The sequence below is a fragment of the Tachypleus tridentatus genome, chromosome 13 (genome assembly GCF_004210375.1).
Source record: "Tachypleus tridentatus isolate NWPU-2018 chromosome 13, ASM421037v1, whole genome shotgun sequence".
In the NCBI taxonomy this organism is placed as follows: Eukaryota; Metazoa; Arthropoda; class Merostomata; order Xiphosura; family Limulidae; genus Tachypleus; species Tachypleus tridentatus.
In genome coordinates this window covers 195,769,113-195,786,426 of record NC_134837.1, presented here as the reverse complement: position 1 = coordinate 195,786,426, position 17,314 = coordinate 195,769,113, and the positions used below count along the sequence as shown (strand labels likewise).

The 17,314-nt window shown below is 35.6% G+C and overlaps 1 protein-coding gene across 2 annotated transcripts in view; it reads right to left on the bottom strand.

Annotated features, from left to right (window-relative positions):
* LOC143238879 (orexin receptor type 2-like) overlaps positions 1-17,314 on the bottom strand; it is a 139,696-nt gene that overhangs the window by 44,013 nt on the left and 78,369 nt on the right. For both annotated transcript variants that reach the window (XM_076479496.1, XM_076479498.1), the window contains one exon: positions 8,458-8,868. In XM_076479496.1, the coding sequence (XP_076335611.1) occupies positions 8,458-8,868 (411 nt within the window). The remainder of the gene's footprint in view (positions 1-8,457; positions 8,869-17,314) is intronic.

Sequence of the window (17,314 nt, the reverse complement as noted above, 5' to 3'; positions counted from 1 at the left end):
AGTGACAGATAAACGGGTCAATCAGGTCATCATCAGCACGTGAAACATATTACTTGGTCATTCCGTTTTACCACTTCACAGATTTCTGTGATTCTATTAAACTATGATATATTTGTTGGTTTGTTTGTTTTTGAAATTGGCGTGAAGCGACACGAGGGCTATTGCGCTAGCCATGCCTACTTCAGCAACGAAAGATTACAGGGAAGACAGCTGGTCATCATTACCCACTACTAGCTCTTGGGCTACTCCTTTATCAATGAATAGTGGGATTGACCATCACTTCATAAAGCCTCCACGACTGAAAAGGTGAGCATGTCTGGTGGAACGGGGATCTACTTTAGGGGGAGATAGGTTCACGTTAGGAAAGAGCAAGTTTAACGATCATCGTGTTTTTGTGTTAAACTGATGTTTTGAACTTTCGTATTTTACTTATGTCATTAGCCCCACTGGCATAGCGGTGTGTCAGAGGACCCACAGCCATTTGTGTAGCTTTGTGCTCAGTAACAAAGAGCAACAACTAACGTCATTAATATTTTCATTTGTTCCTCCCCACGTTAAATATGAGTCGCCCAAAACCTTACTTTCACATCGAAACCAGCTTTAATTTTCCGTGATGACGAGAAAACCCACTTGTGGACCTGACGATAACCGAAAAGGTCGAAACGTTGTTCGCTCCTCTACATAGTGCTTTCTTTACCCATACCAGCCGTTTTTACATATATACAGCTTTAATTTTCATTTTAAATAAATATCTAAACTTTAGGTCAGCTTGTTATAGTCACTTGAGCTGATATTCTCTTTAAAAGTGAAAACAACAACATTGTTTAGATTTTATTATCATATCAGAAATAATTTACTACGTCAAGTCGCTTCTATACTTTCAATGTAATAAACTGATTCATGCTTGCAAAGTGGGGATGGACATACAATATTTATGGAACATGAGCTTTACTTTCCTAGTATATACGGAACCTTTCACTCAAACAGTGTTAACTCCTTGAACATATCTTGTAAGATATTAAAGGACGGATATTTGAATAAGTAATGGACCACAGAGAATTCGTTTATGTGTATATTTGAATATAACTCTTTTGAGAAGATGGTTATTCTGCGGGCTTCCAGTCCACTAATTTCCAGTCGGAGACCTCAATGGTGATAAGTTGAATTACGTGTTGCTTACAGTTGTTAGAATATGATATTATTTGGAGCATACTGATAGACGTCATTATCAGTTCCAAAGCTTCTCATTTTCATAAATTACGCAAAAATATTACTCTTCAAACGTAATACAGTGGTAACTGACAAAATAGGTTCGCAGTATATCGCTTACATGTTTGTTTTGTTTTTGAATTTTGCGCAAAGCTACACAAGCGCTATCTGCGTTAGTCGTCCCTAATTTAGCAGTGAAAGACTAGCGGGAAGGAAGCTGCTAGTCATCACTACTCAACGCTTGGGCTACTCTTTTACCAACGAATAGTGGGATTGACCGACACATTATAACGCCCCCACAACTGAAAGGATTAGCAAGTTTGTTGTTACAGGGATTCGAACCCATGGCCCTCAGATTATGAGTGCCTTAACCACCTGGCCATGCCAGGCCTACGAATAGTGGGCCTCATCGTTACAGTACAACGTCCCCACGATCTATAGATTGCAGTTCTAACGCTCTCACCACATGACCATGGTCCTGTATACAAAAAAACGTAGTAAACTATTTAATCCCGCAATGACTCATGGTTAAGTCTCAAGGAAGTTGTTTGGAATTAAGCACAAAGCTACACAAAGGGCTGTCTGTGCTCTGCCCACCACGGAAATCAAGTCCGGTTTTTAGGGTTGTAAGTCCATTGTGCCACTGGGTGTTAAGTTCGAAAGCTTGTAATGCTAAATATCGGGTTACGATACTCATTAGTTAAGATATCCTTGCTAAGAATGAATGCAATAGCAAATGGAAAAAAAACAACTATTTTATGAAAACGGTTGTGGGGCGGTAAATTAGTTTCACATAAAATATGAAGAAGTATTCAATTCTTCCTTTGGAGTGATTCGATAGTACTTCTAATATACTCTGTATAACGTTATTTATACCTGAAGGAAGTAAACTAACACTGGATTGGTACACAAGCAATTCCTTCTAAATGTGTCCCAGTCGTATTTGATATAGAAAGGTTGGAAATAATTGTGATTTTAGTTAAACAAACTTCAGCGAGAAATATCCACTATGTCTCGAGAGTTTGACGGAGCGTGCGCAACATCTCTTGTAAGACGAAACTTGGGTGTGTGTTGTGTGTTTTTCTTATAGCAAAGCCACATTGAGCTATCTGCTGAGTCACACCGAGGGGAATCGAACCCCTAATTTTAGCGTTGTAAATCCTTAGACTTACCGCTGTACCAGCGAAGGACAGAAACTTGGGTAAACTTACAGATGACTGTTGCGGCTAGTTTCTGTGTGTCAGAAGGCCCAAGGTACGAAGCTCCTGTAATAGACTGCTATATAGGATTCGTAGTTTTGCTGTAACCACATAATAAAAGATACAAGCAATCCTGCTAATCGGTTAAAAATAAGGAGTATTACACTCCATCTTATCTGGAAATCATATTCAGGGTAGCTTTATCAGAAGATGGTTAACGAAGCTAGAACCTGTGATTAACAACTATGATAATGATAAAGCATTCATGAGTGAGTCTGAGGGAATGGTTACTGTTATTTCACGAGATGTTTGATAAAATGGAAAAAGAAAAAAACTGAAGACTCATAATTAACGTCAACAGGAATAAAACAATGGCAATTTAACGAACTCAAAATATTCTTTAACGTTGAAGGTAAAAATATGGAACGAATAAAGGAGTTCACTCTTGGAGTGTGGAATATCAGTAGAAATGGAGCTTGTAAAAGATATAGGAAAACAGCGTTCTTCTATTTCTCAAAAAAAGATGTAACACTAGAAGTGATGAAGTTACAAGTGGCCAGTCTTACTCTACAGGTGGAAACGTAGACGCTGTGTGCTAAAATAAAATAACAATTGTATGCATTTGAAATGTGCTGTTATAGAATATAGGTGAAGATAATCTGTAACTGACTATAGATAAAGATCATTTATAAAAGACAACAGGTAATGATCAGCTATAACTGACTAGAGGTAAAGATCATTTATAAAAGACAATAGGTAAAGATAAGCTATAACTGACTATGGGTAAATATAATTTATAAAAGACAACAGGTAAAGATCAGCTATAGCTGATTATGGGTAAAGATCATTTATAAAAGACTATAGGTGAAAACCAGCTATAACGGACCATGGATAAAGGTAATCTATAAGGGACTATGGGTAAAGATCATCTATAACGGACTATGGTTAATGATCATCTATAAAGGACCATGGGTAATGATCATTTATGAGGGACTATAGGTAAAGATAATCTATAACGGACTATGGGTAATGATCATCTACAAAGGGCTATGAGTGAAGATCATCTATAACGGACCATGAATAATGATCATCTACAAGGGGCTATGGGTAAAGATCATCTATAAAGGACCATAGATAATGGTCATCTATAAAGAAATATGGCTAAATATAATCTATAACGGACCAAGGGTAATGATCATCTATAAGGGGTTATGGGTAAAAATCATCTATAAGAGACTGTGGGTAAATATAATTTATAACGGATAACGGATAAAGGTCAGTTCTAAAGAAAAGAAAGCTGGTAAGAGAATACTGAATCGTTGAAAGTTAAAACTACAACATAAAGAGACTAATTACAGCATATGATTTAATGTCATGGGATGTTAGAAGAGATTGTAATGGATAAAACTGACGGAAGAACAGTAAAACGTAAGTAGAGATTCACTTGGCTCGATAGCATTCGATAAATAGTCGGAAATAATAAACTTGAGTTAGAAAAGTTGGTAGACGCAACAAGTAATAAATAACAATGAATAAACAGCATTGATGGTCAAATCTCGGAGAACTTCATGAAAGATTAATTTGTGTTTGAATCTTGGAGTGTCTCATTTGGTGTTTATCCAATATTTCATATGAAGTACCATTTGACCTGAGAATACTAAATAACAACTGCCACACGTAAATAGAATTGTAGGGTCAGAATACAGAAGAAAAATAAAAGATGTCAAAATGTAACATTTTTCGTGAAAATGATACAAAAGAAATTATAGGTTCTTGAAAATGTAAAAAGTATGTAATAAAATAAATACAAATGATAGGTTCGTTTAACATACTTTGCATGAAACGAAGCAATAAAACATAGAACTGATAGCATCATATCCAAATAATTTTCAGATACACAAAGACTGTCATCTGAGCTTAACAAACATTTATTTGTTATCATTGTGAAAACTGTCGGAAATAACCTCTACAAAAAGTTAGTTTATTGAATACAACTGACCACGTGTGAATGAGCGTATCTGTGGTATATATGAAGGAAGCTCTTCTCGAATTTACTTATTTTGTAAAGGGTAAGACATATTAATCGTATGTCATTCAGAACAATGTTTAGCATTAAGTTATTGGGTAAAGTTCGTTGGACTGGACTAGTCTCAGGCGTTGTAGAGTTATTATAACAGTTTTAATCATTTTCAATATGCTTTAATAAAGACTTAGATGCGTGAAAATCTCGACTGTGATAGAGATACATCATCTGTGAATGTTTATGGTGTTATGGTCTTTCCACATTTTTCATATTGAGTGTGGTACCCATAATTCATCTATTTTCTTATGCAAATATCAGCGGATATCGAGAGATCTTAACAGAAATATTCCATGGGCCTTCACCAAAATGTTGGTAAGGAGGATAATGTGTTGCCTCATGAGAAGAACGTAGCACGTTTGGTTTCAACGTAATAATACCAATATTTGGGACATAGCTACTAACCAGATGGAGCGTGGTTGAGAGCATGTCTCATAGTACAGAACCAGTTACATAGGACAATTATGGATTTATAACCAGCCTAATATGGGACTGGTTACTAGGATCCTCGAACTGCAATATGCGGATCGAACGTTCGAATCCCAACACAGAATATGATCATCCTTTCAGCTTCAGGGCATTATAAAGTGACGGTCAATACCACTATTCGATTAGAGTAGTTCAAGAATTAGCGTTGGGTGTGTTGACTAGCAGCCTTCCATGTAGTCTATCGATTCTAAATTTGGTATGACTCGTTCAGATATTTTTGCACGGAATTCTACAAAAATGTAATTTTTAAACAGCACAGTTGTTGAAAGAAACGAACGTTGAATAGTACACAATATAAACATTTTCAAAATGAAACTTTCGCAGCTTCAAAATACTGGAAAACGTTTACTCAGTAAACCATTGTTTAAAGAAAAAACTGAGGTGATATACATTTTGAATAAATGTTTGATCGTATTTTGCTTTCAGCCGTGGGGGCGTTATAATGTCACGGCCAGTCCCACTATTCGTTGGTAAAGTGTAGCCCCAGAGTTGATGATGGGTGGTGATGACTAGATGCCTTCCCTCTAGTCTTACACTGCTAAATTAGGGACGGCTATCGCATATAGTCCTCATGTAGCTTTGCGCGAAATTCAAAACAAACAAACCAAACAATGGGGCAAAATTGTTTTGGATATATGAAGTTCATTTTTGAATATCGTTTCTGCTTAAACAGAACAAACATTTTACTTGTTACATAATGTTTTCATACATCATAGCAAAAGAAAGAAGTAGTGAACTAAATACGTTAGGAAAAATTTGATAGCAGTAAACTTGTTATAATAATATAGGTATTTTATAGTCAAATTATCATACAAATATCTGTACAGTCAAAGAACAATGATTTCTCTCTGTTAACTTCTAGATCAATATGGAACACTTGCCATAGTAACCAGGTAACGGATAGTTGTTTAGATTACTTTCTATAGCTACAATGATTGAATAATTGATAATGTATTACCAGTTATCCGAAGGTTGTACGTAGTATTACTGTAGTGCACGTGTTTTTGTTAATCGTTTGATTAACTGCATGTTAAGGTTTTGATTAAACTATTGTGAACTTCAATGTATCATCTGATAGATAACCAACTATTTGGTAGGTTATGAAACGTGGATAAATTATTTGTTATCATGTGAAAAGAGGGAAATATGAAATACTGGCTCACGAGAAAGGGCAGGACGTGTTATGTTTCATGACTACACCACCTATTTACCACATGGTAATGTGGCAACCCATTTGAACTTCATCACTTATCTACCACATGGTAATGTGTCAACCCATCCGCACTACACCATTTATTTACCACATGATAATGTATCTTCCCATCTGGAATACACCACTTATTTTCCACATGGTAATGTGTCAAGCCATCCGGAATACACCACTTATTTACCACATGGTAGTGTATCTACCCATCCGGAATACACCACTTATTTACCACATGGCAATGTGCCAATCCATTCGCACTACACCACTTATTTACCACATGGTAATGTATCTTCCCATCCGGAATACACCACTTATTTACCACATGGTAATGTATCTACCCATCCGGAATACACCACTTATTTACCACATAATAATGTATCTTCCCATCCGAAATACACCACTTATTTATCACATGGTAATGTGCCAACCCATTCGAACTACATCACTTATTTACCACATGATAATGTATCTTCCCATCCGGAATACACCACTTATTTTCCACATGGTAATGTGTCAAGCCATCCGGAATACACCACTTATTTACCACATGGTAGTGTATCTACCCATCCGGAATACACCACTTATTTACCACATGGCAATGTGCCAATCCATCCACACTACACCACTTATTTACCACATGGTAATGTATCTTCCCATCCGGAATACACCACTTATTTACCACATGGTAATGTATCTACCCATCCGGAATACACCACTTATTTACCACATAATAATGTATCTTCCCATCCGAAATACACCACTTATTTATCACATGGTTATGTGCCAACCCATTCGAACTTCATCACTTATTTACCACATGATAATGTATCTTCCCATCCGGAATACACCACTTATTTTCCACATGGTAATGTGTCAAGCCATCCAGAATACACCACTTATTTACTACATGGTAATGTATCTACCCATCTGGAATACACCTCTTATTTACCACATGGTAATGTGCCAACCCATCCGCACTACACCACTTATTTACCACATGGTAATCTATCTTCCCATCTGGAATACACCACTTATTTACCACATGGTAATGTATCTTCCCATCCGGAATACACCACTTATTTACCACATGGTAATGTATCTACCCATCCGGAATACACCACTTATTTACCACATAATAATGTATCTTCCCATCCGAAATACACCACTTATTTATCACATGGTAATGTGCCAACCCATTCGAACTACATCACTTATTTACCACATGGTAATGTATCTTCCCATCCGGAATACACCACTTATTTACCACATGGTAATGTATCTACCCATCCGGAATACACCACTTATTTACCACATAATAATGTATCTTCCCATCCGAAATACACCACTTATTTATCACATGGTTATGTGCCAACCCATTCGAACTTCATCACTTATTTACCACATGATAATGTATCTTCCCATCCGGAATACACCACTTATTTTCCACATGGTAATGTGTCAAGCCATCCAGAATACACCACTTATTTACTACATGGTAATGTATCTACCCATCTGGAATACACCTCTTATTTACCACATGGTAATGTGCCAACCCATCCGCACTACACCACTTATTTACCACATGGTAATGTATCTTCCCATCTGGAATACACCACTTATTTACCACATGGTAATGTATCTTCCCATCCGGAATACACCACTTATTTACCACATGGTAATGTGTCAACCCATTCGAACTACATCACTTATCTACCACATGGTAATGTGTCAACCCATCCGAACTACATCACTTATCTACCACACGGTAATGTATCTTCCCATCCGGAACACCACTGGACCAACTGTGTTCTTGAGAGTCTTGCGGAAACATTATGTGTTCAGCATATAAGAAGAGAGTTTTCCAAGTTCACGCACTACTTCGCCGAACAGATGGTCAGAATGAATTGATATCGCAAAAGTAACCTTGCGCCGTTATCAATCACATATGTACAGATATATCAGCGATATTCGTGCTTTGAAATAAAGTCGTTTTGATTAATTTAATTCACAATTATAATATTTTACCTTTTTCTGTTACAGAATGTTCTAATAAAACTCTTCCGAAAGTAAAACCAATCTTGAATTAAATACCACATTTCTGGTCTGAGTTACAATACCCGAAATCGAAACCACAGAAACCAATTCAGTCGGAACAGTGCGTAAGTCATATAATATTCTTCATGAAACGTCTGGCGAAAGAAAATGTCTAAAGAAACACACTAGAAAGCGTCATTCATACTTACCACTATTTGAAAAACAGTAATCTCACTTACCTGAAGATACAACACCAGCTTACACATAACAGAACCGAAGAACCAAGTTTCTGTGACGTCCCACAGCACAGATGGTGGTAGACAGATGAGGATCACCAGGAAATCGGCTACGGCCAGGTTGACGATAAAATAGTTGGTTACTGTCTGCATGGTACTGTTCCGGTAAACAGATATGCAAACAAGGGCGTTACCCACCAGGCCCACGACGAACACGCAGAAATGGAAAAAGATAAGAGTCCATTCATAACGGGTTGGAAATATGTACGCTTCAATCAGCTCAATGTAATCTTCGTCAGGTATACAGTAGGAATTAGTGCAAAACTTAGTAACGTTCGTTCCACTGTCGTTCCGAGTGGTATTTGAGTCGAGGAGATCTGGCCATGTTACGATGTCAAATCCAGTGTCGTCCATCTTTTAAAAAAATACAACAAAAATCTACCACCATGAAGAATATTATACATAAAAGTAAAACACAAACAAATTACTTGATATTTAGAAGAAGTTAAAGTGTATAATGGTTGATACTGTTTTAAAATAATTATTTTGTTCTCAATAGTGTCACAAATAAAACTACTATGAATCTGAACTAAATATGTCCATACATATATTTAAAGTCAGTATTCATGCAAAGTTATGTTCCATGTATTTGGTTTGTTTTTGAATTTCGCGCAAAGCTACACCAGGACTATCTGCGCTAGATGTCCCTAGCTTAGCAGAGTAAGACTAGAAGGAAGGCGGCTAGTCATCACCACCACCGCCAACTCTTGGGCTACTCTTATACCAAAGAATAGTGGGATTGACCGTAACATCATAACACTCCCACGGCTGAAAGGGCGAGTATATTTGGTGTGTTTGTTTGTTTTTGATTTTCGCGCAAAGCTACACGAGGGCTATCTGCGCTAGGCCTCCTTAACTTAGCAATGTAAGACTAGACGGAAGGCAGCTAGTCATCACCACCCACCACCAACTCTTGGGCTACTCTTTTACCAACGAATATTGGGATTGATCGTAACATTATAACGCCCCCACGACTGAAAGGGCAAGCGTATTTGGTGTGATGGGAGATTCGAACCCGCGACCCTCGCATTACGAGTTGAGTGCCTTAAACACGTGGCCATGCCGGGCCTCCATGTATTTATCCCTATTTATGTGTGTCAGAGGAATATGAATTACTCACGAATCATTCTAATAACTTATTCAGATCTCAGTTTGGTACAACCAATCACCCAATCAGTATCATGAAAAACATATATTTCATAACAAAAAACAAAAACAACGCGGCATTCAACCTAATATTTAAATTTAAGCCCTTATCGTTATTGGATATAAAACATCTCCAATGGTAACAATGGTGATACATCGTAAGGCTATAATACATATGCCACCATCACCACTTAGTGGAGCATACAGAAATCCCAATTCTTGTTCTTAAACCAAATATAAAATATTTAATATTTTTGGAACCAGTAAATGGATATCGGACTTATTCGGTGGACTCGTTTCTTTGCACGACTTACGCCTACGTATTTTACTTTTCTCAAGAATTGGTCTTATTCCTATATATATATATACATATATATATGTGTGTGTGTGTGTGAATATATAAATTTTTATCAATTTGTCATAACTTGAAAAACAGCCTGAAAGAAAAACAAATTAAACAAAAAACGTTGCACTAACAGAAAATTTCCCAGGGTAGAAGCTATAATGTGGGATAATAAAACCTAGGGTACATTTTATAATCCAACATTAATATGTGTACCCTGGGATGTTTTCAACTAATGCAGCGTTTTTTGTTTAATTTATTTTTGTTTCAGCTTGTTGTTTTAAGTTATAACAAACTAATATAGTTAGTCAGAGGTCTGGATTTGTTGTTTTTAATGCAGTCCTTCCTTGTGATATTGTTTATCTAACCTCATCAAAATGTATTTATTTTCACTAAGATATATATATATGTGTGTGTGTATTAGTGTTATTCGTAGCAATAATGAATAACATAAAATCCGAGAGTTTTCACACTGGCAGCTTCGTACAGAACTGCAAACGTAGTCGAAATTTTTATATCACACATATTATCATAATTTATAGTTTTACGTGTCGTTTAGTGAAACTCGTTCGACCAGAAAAGTGTTCATTTTAAGTTTATGTATTAAAACGATCGTTGTAGGCTAAACTATAAGTGAAATAGTCAGGCGTAACCTAGTTGTTAGAAGATCTAACATTTAGCTCTGAAGTTGCTCTAATTATGTGTGGAGACACAACAGGCAGTTGCCGTCCATTCTACAGAGTTTCATCAATTGCACTAGTGATTCGTTTACTGTTAACCACAGAGGGCACAGGCGGCTATTGCTGAAGACTAGTTGCCCTTCCTCTAAGTTAGAGATGGTTATATCTTAACTCTAGAATATGTGACCCAGTTGTTTAAGTCGTGTAAGATGTGGTTTCGTTCAGTTTGGCAAAATGAAATAGTAACAATAACTAAACAAATCGTTGGAACAACCGGAAACTTTATAATTAACTATTAATACAAATGTAATACAATATCGCCCTGTTGCGAGTTAATGTGTCACGTTTAATATTATTCTTCTCTATGGTACTTGTATCTTAAACCTGGACAGTGGTTTCTGAGATTCATGGGCTAAATGGACAGGTTAGAGATCCCTTATAGTTAGGTCTATCTATCCCAAATTTTGAGTTACTGACTAGAATACAAACAATCAACGGCACCCGCTGCCAGAAGGGCCTTTTCTTCCTAGCTTGGGTCGGATAGCGAATTAACTATTACTGTTTTAGCTTAACCACAACTAAAAGTGTACAACGTACTTATCGGTATCGGAGAGCGAACCTTGGATCTTCTCAACACAGCTATACAAGCTAATGTTTTAGTACACGCCCTATTCTTTCGTAAATATTTATTAGAATTATTGGACTTGCTATGAAATGTTCGGAAAGTTCAAAAATAAGAATGATTTGAAAGTGCCAACAAAAACATATAGAATAACATACATTTTGAATTTTCTCAAGAATGTAGATCAGAAAGAATTTTTATAATGACAATGAAACATAATTATAAGTGATATAAAATAACGGGTCGGAATGACTAGTTCGTTTACTTTTGAAAACTTCGTTTCGGTTGACAGCACTTCGTCAGTTTAACATGATTGTTATTATGAACCACGCAAGTAACATGATCACACCCGTTATCCAACTTCGTTAAATATATTTATCTGTGTATTTATTTCTTGCAATGTAGAGAATTTTGTATATATGTGGCATTAATATTAGTATTGTCTCAGTGTGTCAATTTCTGTTTGTTTGAAATTATGCTCGAAGCTACGCACCATAGGTATCGAAACTCAGTTTCTAGCTGATAAGAATAGAGGGCGCTTACATCACATGTTCGAGGTATAATAAAAGTATGTATTGTTTTAATTACACTGTTTTACGTGCTTGTGGTTAAGACAAACGTGAAATAAACATCTTGTTTAGTAGTTTTTAGTCACAACAAGCCAAATCAAATACTCGACATCTTTTGTAATTTAAGTAAACCACGTTACTCAGTCCAGAAAGGTGAAACCTTAAGATTTTTGGAAAAGTTTCTGTTTTCAGGATCTCTCTTCAGCAGGTAATACGATCACATAGAGGATTTCTTAAAATATACTCTTCGTGTTTCTTGTTCCCATTGTATTTCGATTATACGATCGAGGTATATTTTATTTCGTATCAGGAAACGAGGTCACAATCATAGTGCAACTTACCACCACCAGAGGTATTAAGTTTGCTTAACGTGTTAGTACCTCACTCACTGACGTCTTCTGTACATTCTATTTGAGTGGTTATTTTATCTAGGTCTCAAGAACAAATTTTCAAATAACTGGCGCATTTAATACGTGAACAATATCCCGACACCCACAAATACCACGCTAAAAAATGGACTGGCCGGCGGTAAGTTTATGAATTTACAATGGTAAAATCTGAGGTTCAGTCCTCCTCGATGGTCACAGAAGAGAGACTAACGTGACTTTTCTCTAAAACCAACAATTACAACGAGGTGGACTGTCACTCTAAAAATGGGCCCAGCATGGCCGGGTGGTTAAAGCACTCGACTCGTAATCGTAATCTGAGGGTCGCGGGTTCCAACTCCCGTCACACCAAACATCCTCGCCCTTTCAGCCGTGAGGGAATTATAATGTAACGGCCAATCCTACTATTCGTTGTTAAAAGAATAGCGCAAGAGTTGGCGGTGGATGGCAATAACTAGCTGCCTTCCCTGTAGTCTTACACTGCTAAATTAGGGACGGCTAGCGCAGATAGCTTTCGTGTAGCTTCTGCGAAATTCCAAACAAAAAACAAAAACAACATAAACCAGCCTCGTGTATCCTTTGTCCTCTGAAGATGGTGGATCATGCTGTCCACAGAAAGGTGCAGAGTATGTTTTTTTTTAACCTCATACAAATAAAGTTATTGTACATGTGAAATGTTGATGTCGTGGATATTTAATTTTTAATTAATTTTATCTAGAGTTAATAACGAAAACTATGTGCCACCGTCCTTAATTAAAACTACTTAGCAAAGGAAAGTTAACAAGTCGTGAATAACATACCACCCACCACCCATGATAAGAAACTGACTGTCAGTTTTACAAGGCACTCAAATCTTTAAATGATGGCGATGTTCTGTGGTATAGCAAGGATTAACCCAGCTAACCAGTTAAGTAAGACATAGCTGTCTCGCAGAGCCATCTCGCGCCTAATTTAAAAAAATATCATAATTGAACTTCTGTACTAAACATTCCAAATTTAACTTGATGACAGTATATTCCTTAAAGAAGTATTCCAAACTGTTATCTAAAGTACTTAATGGGTTAATAAATTTTAAATTATTGAAAAATAATGTTTTGTTTGTGATTTTAATCGGACTACGGCTTTAAGGAAGTAAATAAAGCTTAGCATTTGATTTTGTTAATACTTAAGTGCCAAGATTACAAATAAAGAAACTGGTACTGAAGGTTGAAATATACTTGAGTACCCAGATTACACAATCAAGAAACTGATACCGAATACTGAAGTACTTAATTACCCAGATTACACAATAAAAAACTGGTATTGAATGTTGAAGTATACTTAAGAACCCAGATTACACAATAAAAAAACTGGTACTGAATGTTGAAATACCTAAGTACCCAGATCACACAATAAGGAAAATGGTACTGAATGTTGAAGTACTTAAGTACCCAGATTATACAATATAGAAACTGGTACTGAATCCTAAAATACTTAAGTACCCAGATTACACAATAAGGGAACTGGTACTGAATGTTGAAGTACTTAAGTACCCATATTACACAATAAATAAACTGGTACTGAATGTTGAAGTACTTAAGTACCAAAATTACACAATAAGGAAACTGGTACTGAAGGTTGAAATACTTAAGTACTAAGATTATAGAATAAAAAAACTGGTACCGAATTTTGAAATACTTAAGTACCAAGATTACACAATAAAGACACTGGCACTGAAGGTGAAGGTAATTAAATACCCTGATTTCACAATAAACAAACTGTTACTGAATGTTGATGTACATAAGTACCAAAATTACACAATAAAGGAACTGGTATTGAATGTTGAAGTACTTAAGTACCAAGATTACACAATAAGAATACTGGTACTGAGTGTTGAAATACTTTAATACCCAGATTACACAATAAAGAAACTGGTACTGAATCTTGAAATACTTAAGTACCAAGATTACACAATACGGGAACTGGTACTGAATATTGAAATACTTAAATACCATGATTACAAAGATATCGTGAAGTGAATGTTCTGTGTTTGTTTTCCAAAGCACTTAAGTTCTCTTCTGTAGGAAAAAAAAAGCTCAGAGGTGAGCAACATGTCCATTCACTGAACAAACAGTGAGTTTATTTACGAAGTTAATTTACTGTTAAAATGTGAAAAGAAATTTTATAATTTGAGCTCGAAAGCCATTTCTAATGACTGAGAAAAGGCGTATGCAACATGTAATAGCAATGAGTAGTGGTGTCTATTTATTACGTAATATAATACGTGCGATTGATTCTTTTACGATTTATTTAAGAAACCACAAAGAATCAAAAGCTGCATTATGAACACAACAATTTTACAAAACCAAGACCTTTCTTAAATCTTTTGGACGAGGAGAGACTAACTCCTGTTACAAGCAATAAAACAACTAGTATTATAGTCGAACGTAGTCAAACACTCTTATAGAAGTTTTAATGTTTAAAGTTTCAATGAAACGTTTTAAATCTTTTCTTAAAACATTGCATAAGCCTTGATTTTTTCTAACATTAAAAATTATTAATAATTTAAAAAAAATAACTGTTTATCGCTTACAAGAACACTTACTAATATTTGCCATTCAGTGATTTAGCGGCTTATAATACTAAAAACCTCGCTTCGATACCTACGATGGGTAAAATACACAAAGCTCATTGTACATGTTAGTGCTGAACAATAAACAATGAACGTTGTGTAAGGTTTTAAAGGAACGTTATCTTACGATATGTTTGAAATCTTGTATAAACATATAAATATGTAACCAGCAGTAAGAAAAATTCATTTAAAACACTAAACATAAGATACTGAAAAACGTTGCCTTATGTTTTAGTAACATAATATCTTAGGTACCCATTTAACGTTTAAAATAAATATATAAATAATCTCATACATTAAGAGCTATACAGAGTAAGTTATGAGTTGAGCAAATAATCCTAAGATGGCGACAAAGATGTATCTAGTTAGTTCTTTTTAAATTATAGCCAAGTAAGCTTAAATCTCGTGTTGTCTGTAGATAAAACGACAGTTTCTCTTGTATTAATTTTAGGCTAGTTTACTAATAAACCAAACAATTAAAACACTAATCATAGAAAATCGAATATGGTAGAAAATTCTAAATGTGGTTTGCTTTGTTTTGAATTTCGCGCAAAGCTACTCGAGGGCTATCTGCGCTAGCCGTCACTAACTTAGCAGTGTAAGACTAGAGGGAAGGCAGCTAGTCATCACCACCCACCGCCAACTCTTGAGCTACTCTTTTAGCAACGAATATTAAGCCAGATCTGACATGCGTCTAAATCTCGAATGAAATGAAACATGACGTCATGTGGGCGTATGACGTCATAGAGCTCATAGGTACCAAGTTTGTCTAATTAAACAACAACGAATCTAACTTAACCTAACACTTACCAAGTATACTTGTCATAAATATACATTGAAATTGAAAAAAAATGATAGTGTATCTCATTGCATCACAATGATTCAAATTTGGACAAGTTTCAGCTATGACGTCGTGTTTCATTTCGTTGGAAATTGAACCGCAAATCCAGATTTGGCTTTTAAAAGACAGTTGGAATCACTACCCGTGGTTGACCGATGTTTGATACAAAAATTACTGTGCTATCTTGCATCTTTAATGACGCATGCGATTTTGAGATGGTTCCATATCTACTAGCAACCAGTGGTTTCACTGTTAAAGTTAATTGAGATTGTATTAACACTTTCACCACAAGTAAGCTAAATAAAATCGTCTGGCGTTAGGCAGAATAAAATACTAAAAGGCCCAATACGCGATAAACATGTCATATTAAAGATATATTTTACTTTTTTGTACAGCGTATTCTAATTCAATTTTATAGTTTTATGGAAAAATATTAACATTCTAAAATTTCCTCGCCCCAGATAACTGTGGTGAAGCCTAAGGGCTCCGCGGAGCGTAGTTTGAAAAAACATGCGTTAATGGACTTTTAACACATGTTTAACTTTGTCAATCCCACTATTCGTTGATAAAAGAGTAGCTCAAGAGTTAACGGTGGTAGTGATGACTAACTGCCTTCTCTCTAGTCTTACCCTGCTAAATTAGGGACGGCTAGCGCAGATAGCCCTCGTGTAGCTTTGCGCGAAATTCAAAACAAACCAAACCAATCTTCGTCTGTAATGTTGTACACCTCATTAGCAGTATTATTAGCTTACGGTATAATAATGTACGTATCACGCGCATTATTAGCTGTTTTTTTTATCAGACGTAAAAGTTTTCTTACTGTTGAAGAAAGAATATTTCAATGTGTTGTTGCAATGCTTATAGTAAAATAATTGATGTCAATAAACTTACTTTGATAAATATATCACGCTTTATTAAACATATCAGTTTCTCAATGAAATCTTCTTATTAGAATATTTTGAAAATCTGACAATTTCTTAAAGATTAAGTCATGTTAGTTTGTAATTAAGCACAAAGCTGCACAGCAGATCTGTGCTCTACTCACGAGAGGTAATGAAACCCGGTTTCTAGCGGTGTGAGTCCACAGACATACCGCTTTGCCACTGGGGGGCTTAAGATTACAACAACATATGTGTATGTTTTTAAACAACAGTAAAATATCAAAGATAAACGTTTAATAACACGCAAATATTTAAAAATGAAAACTAGACAGTTTACCTTTAAATACTTATTGTGTACCAGTAAACAACGTCTTCGTTATTAAACCTGTGTTATTAATAATCTGTTTATTTTACACAACAGGGAAAATATACATAAAATAGCATTCTGAAAATAAACATAAAACTAACATTCGGCGAAAAAAGCACTTGGAAACTGACACCCGAGGAAAATACGCATGAAATCTAAAATTTAGGGACAATCCGCATAATACCTAACATTGGGGGAAAAAAACACGTAAAAACTAACATTCAAGTAAAATACACTTGAAGCTAGCATTCAGGGAAAATGCGCATTAAACCCAACATTCACGAGAAAAATACTTGAAACTAGCATTCAGGGAAAAACGCATGAAAACTTACATTATGTGAATAAATACTTGAA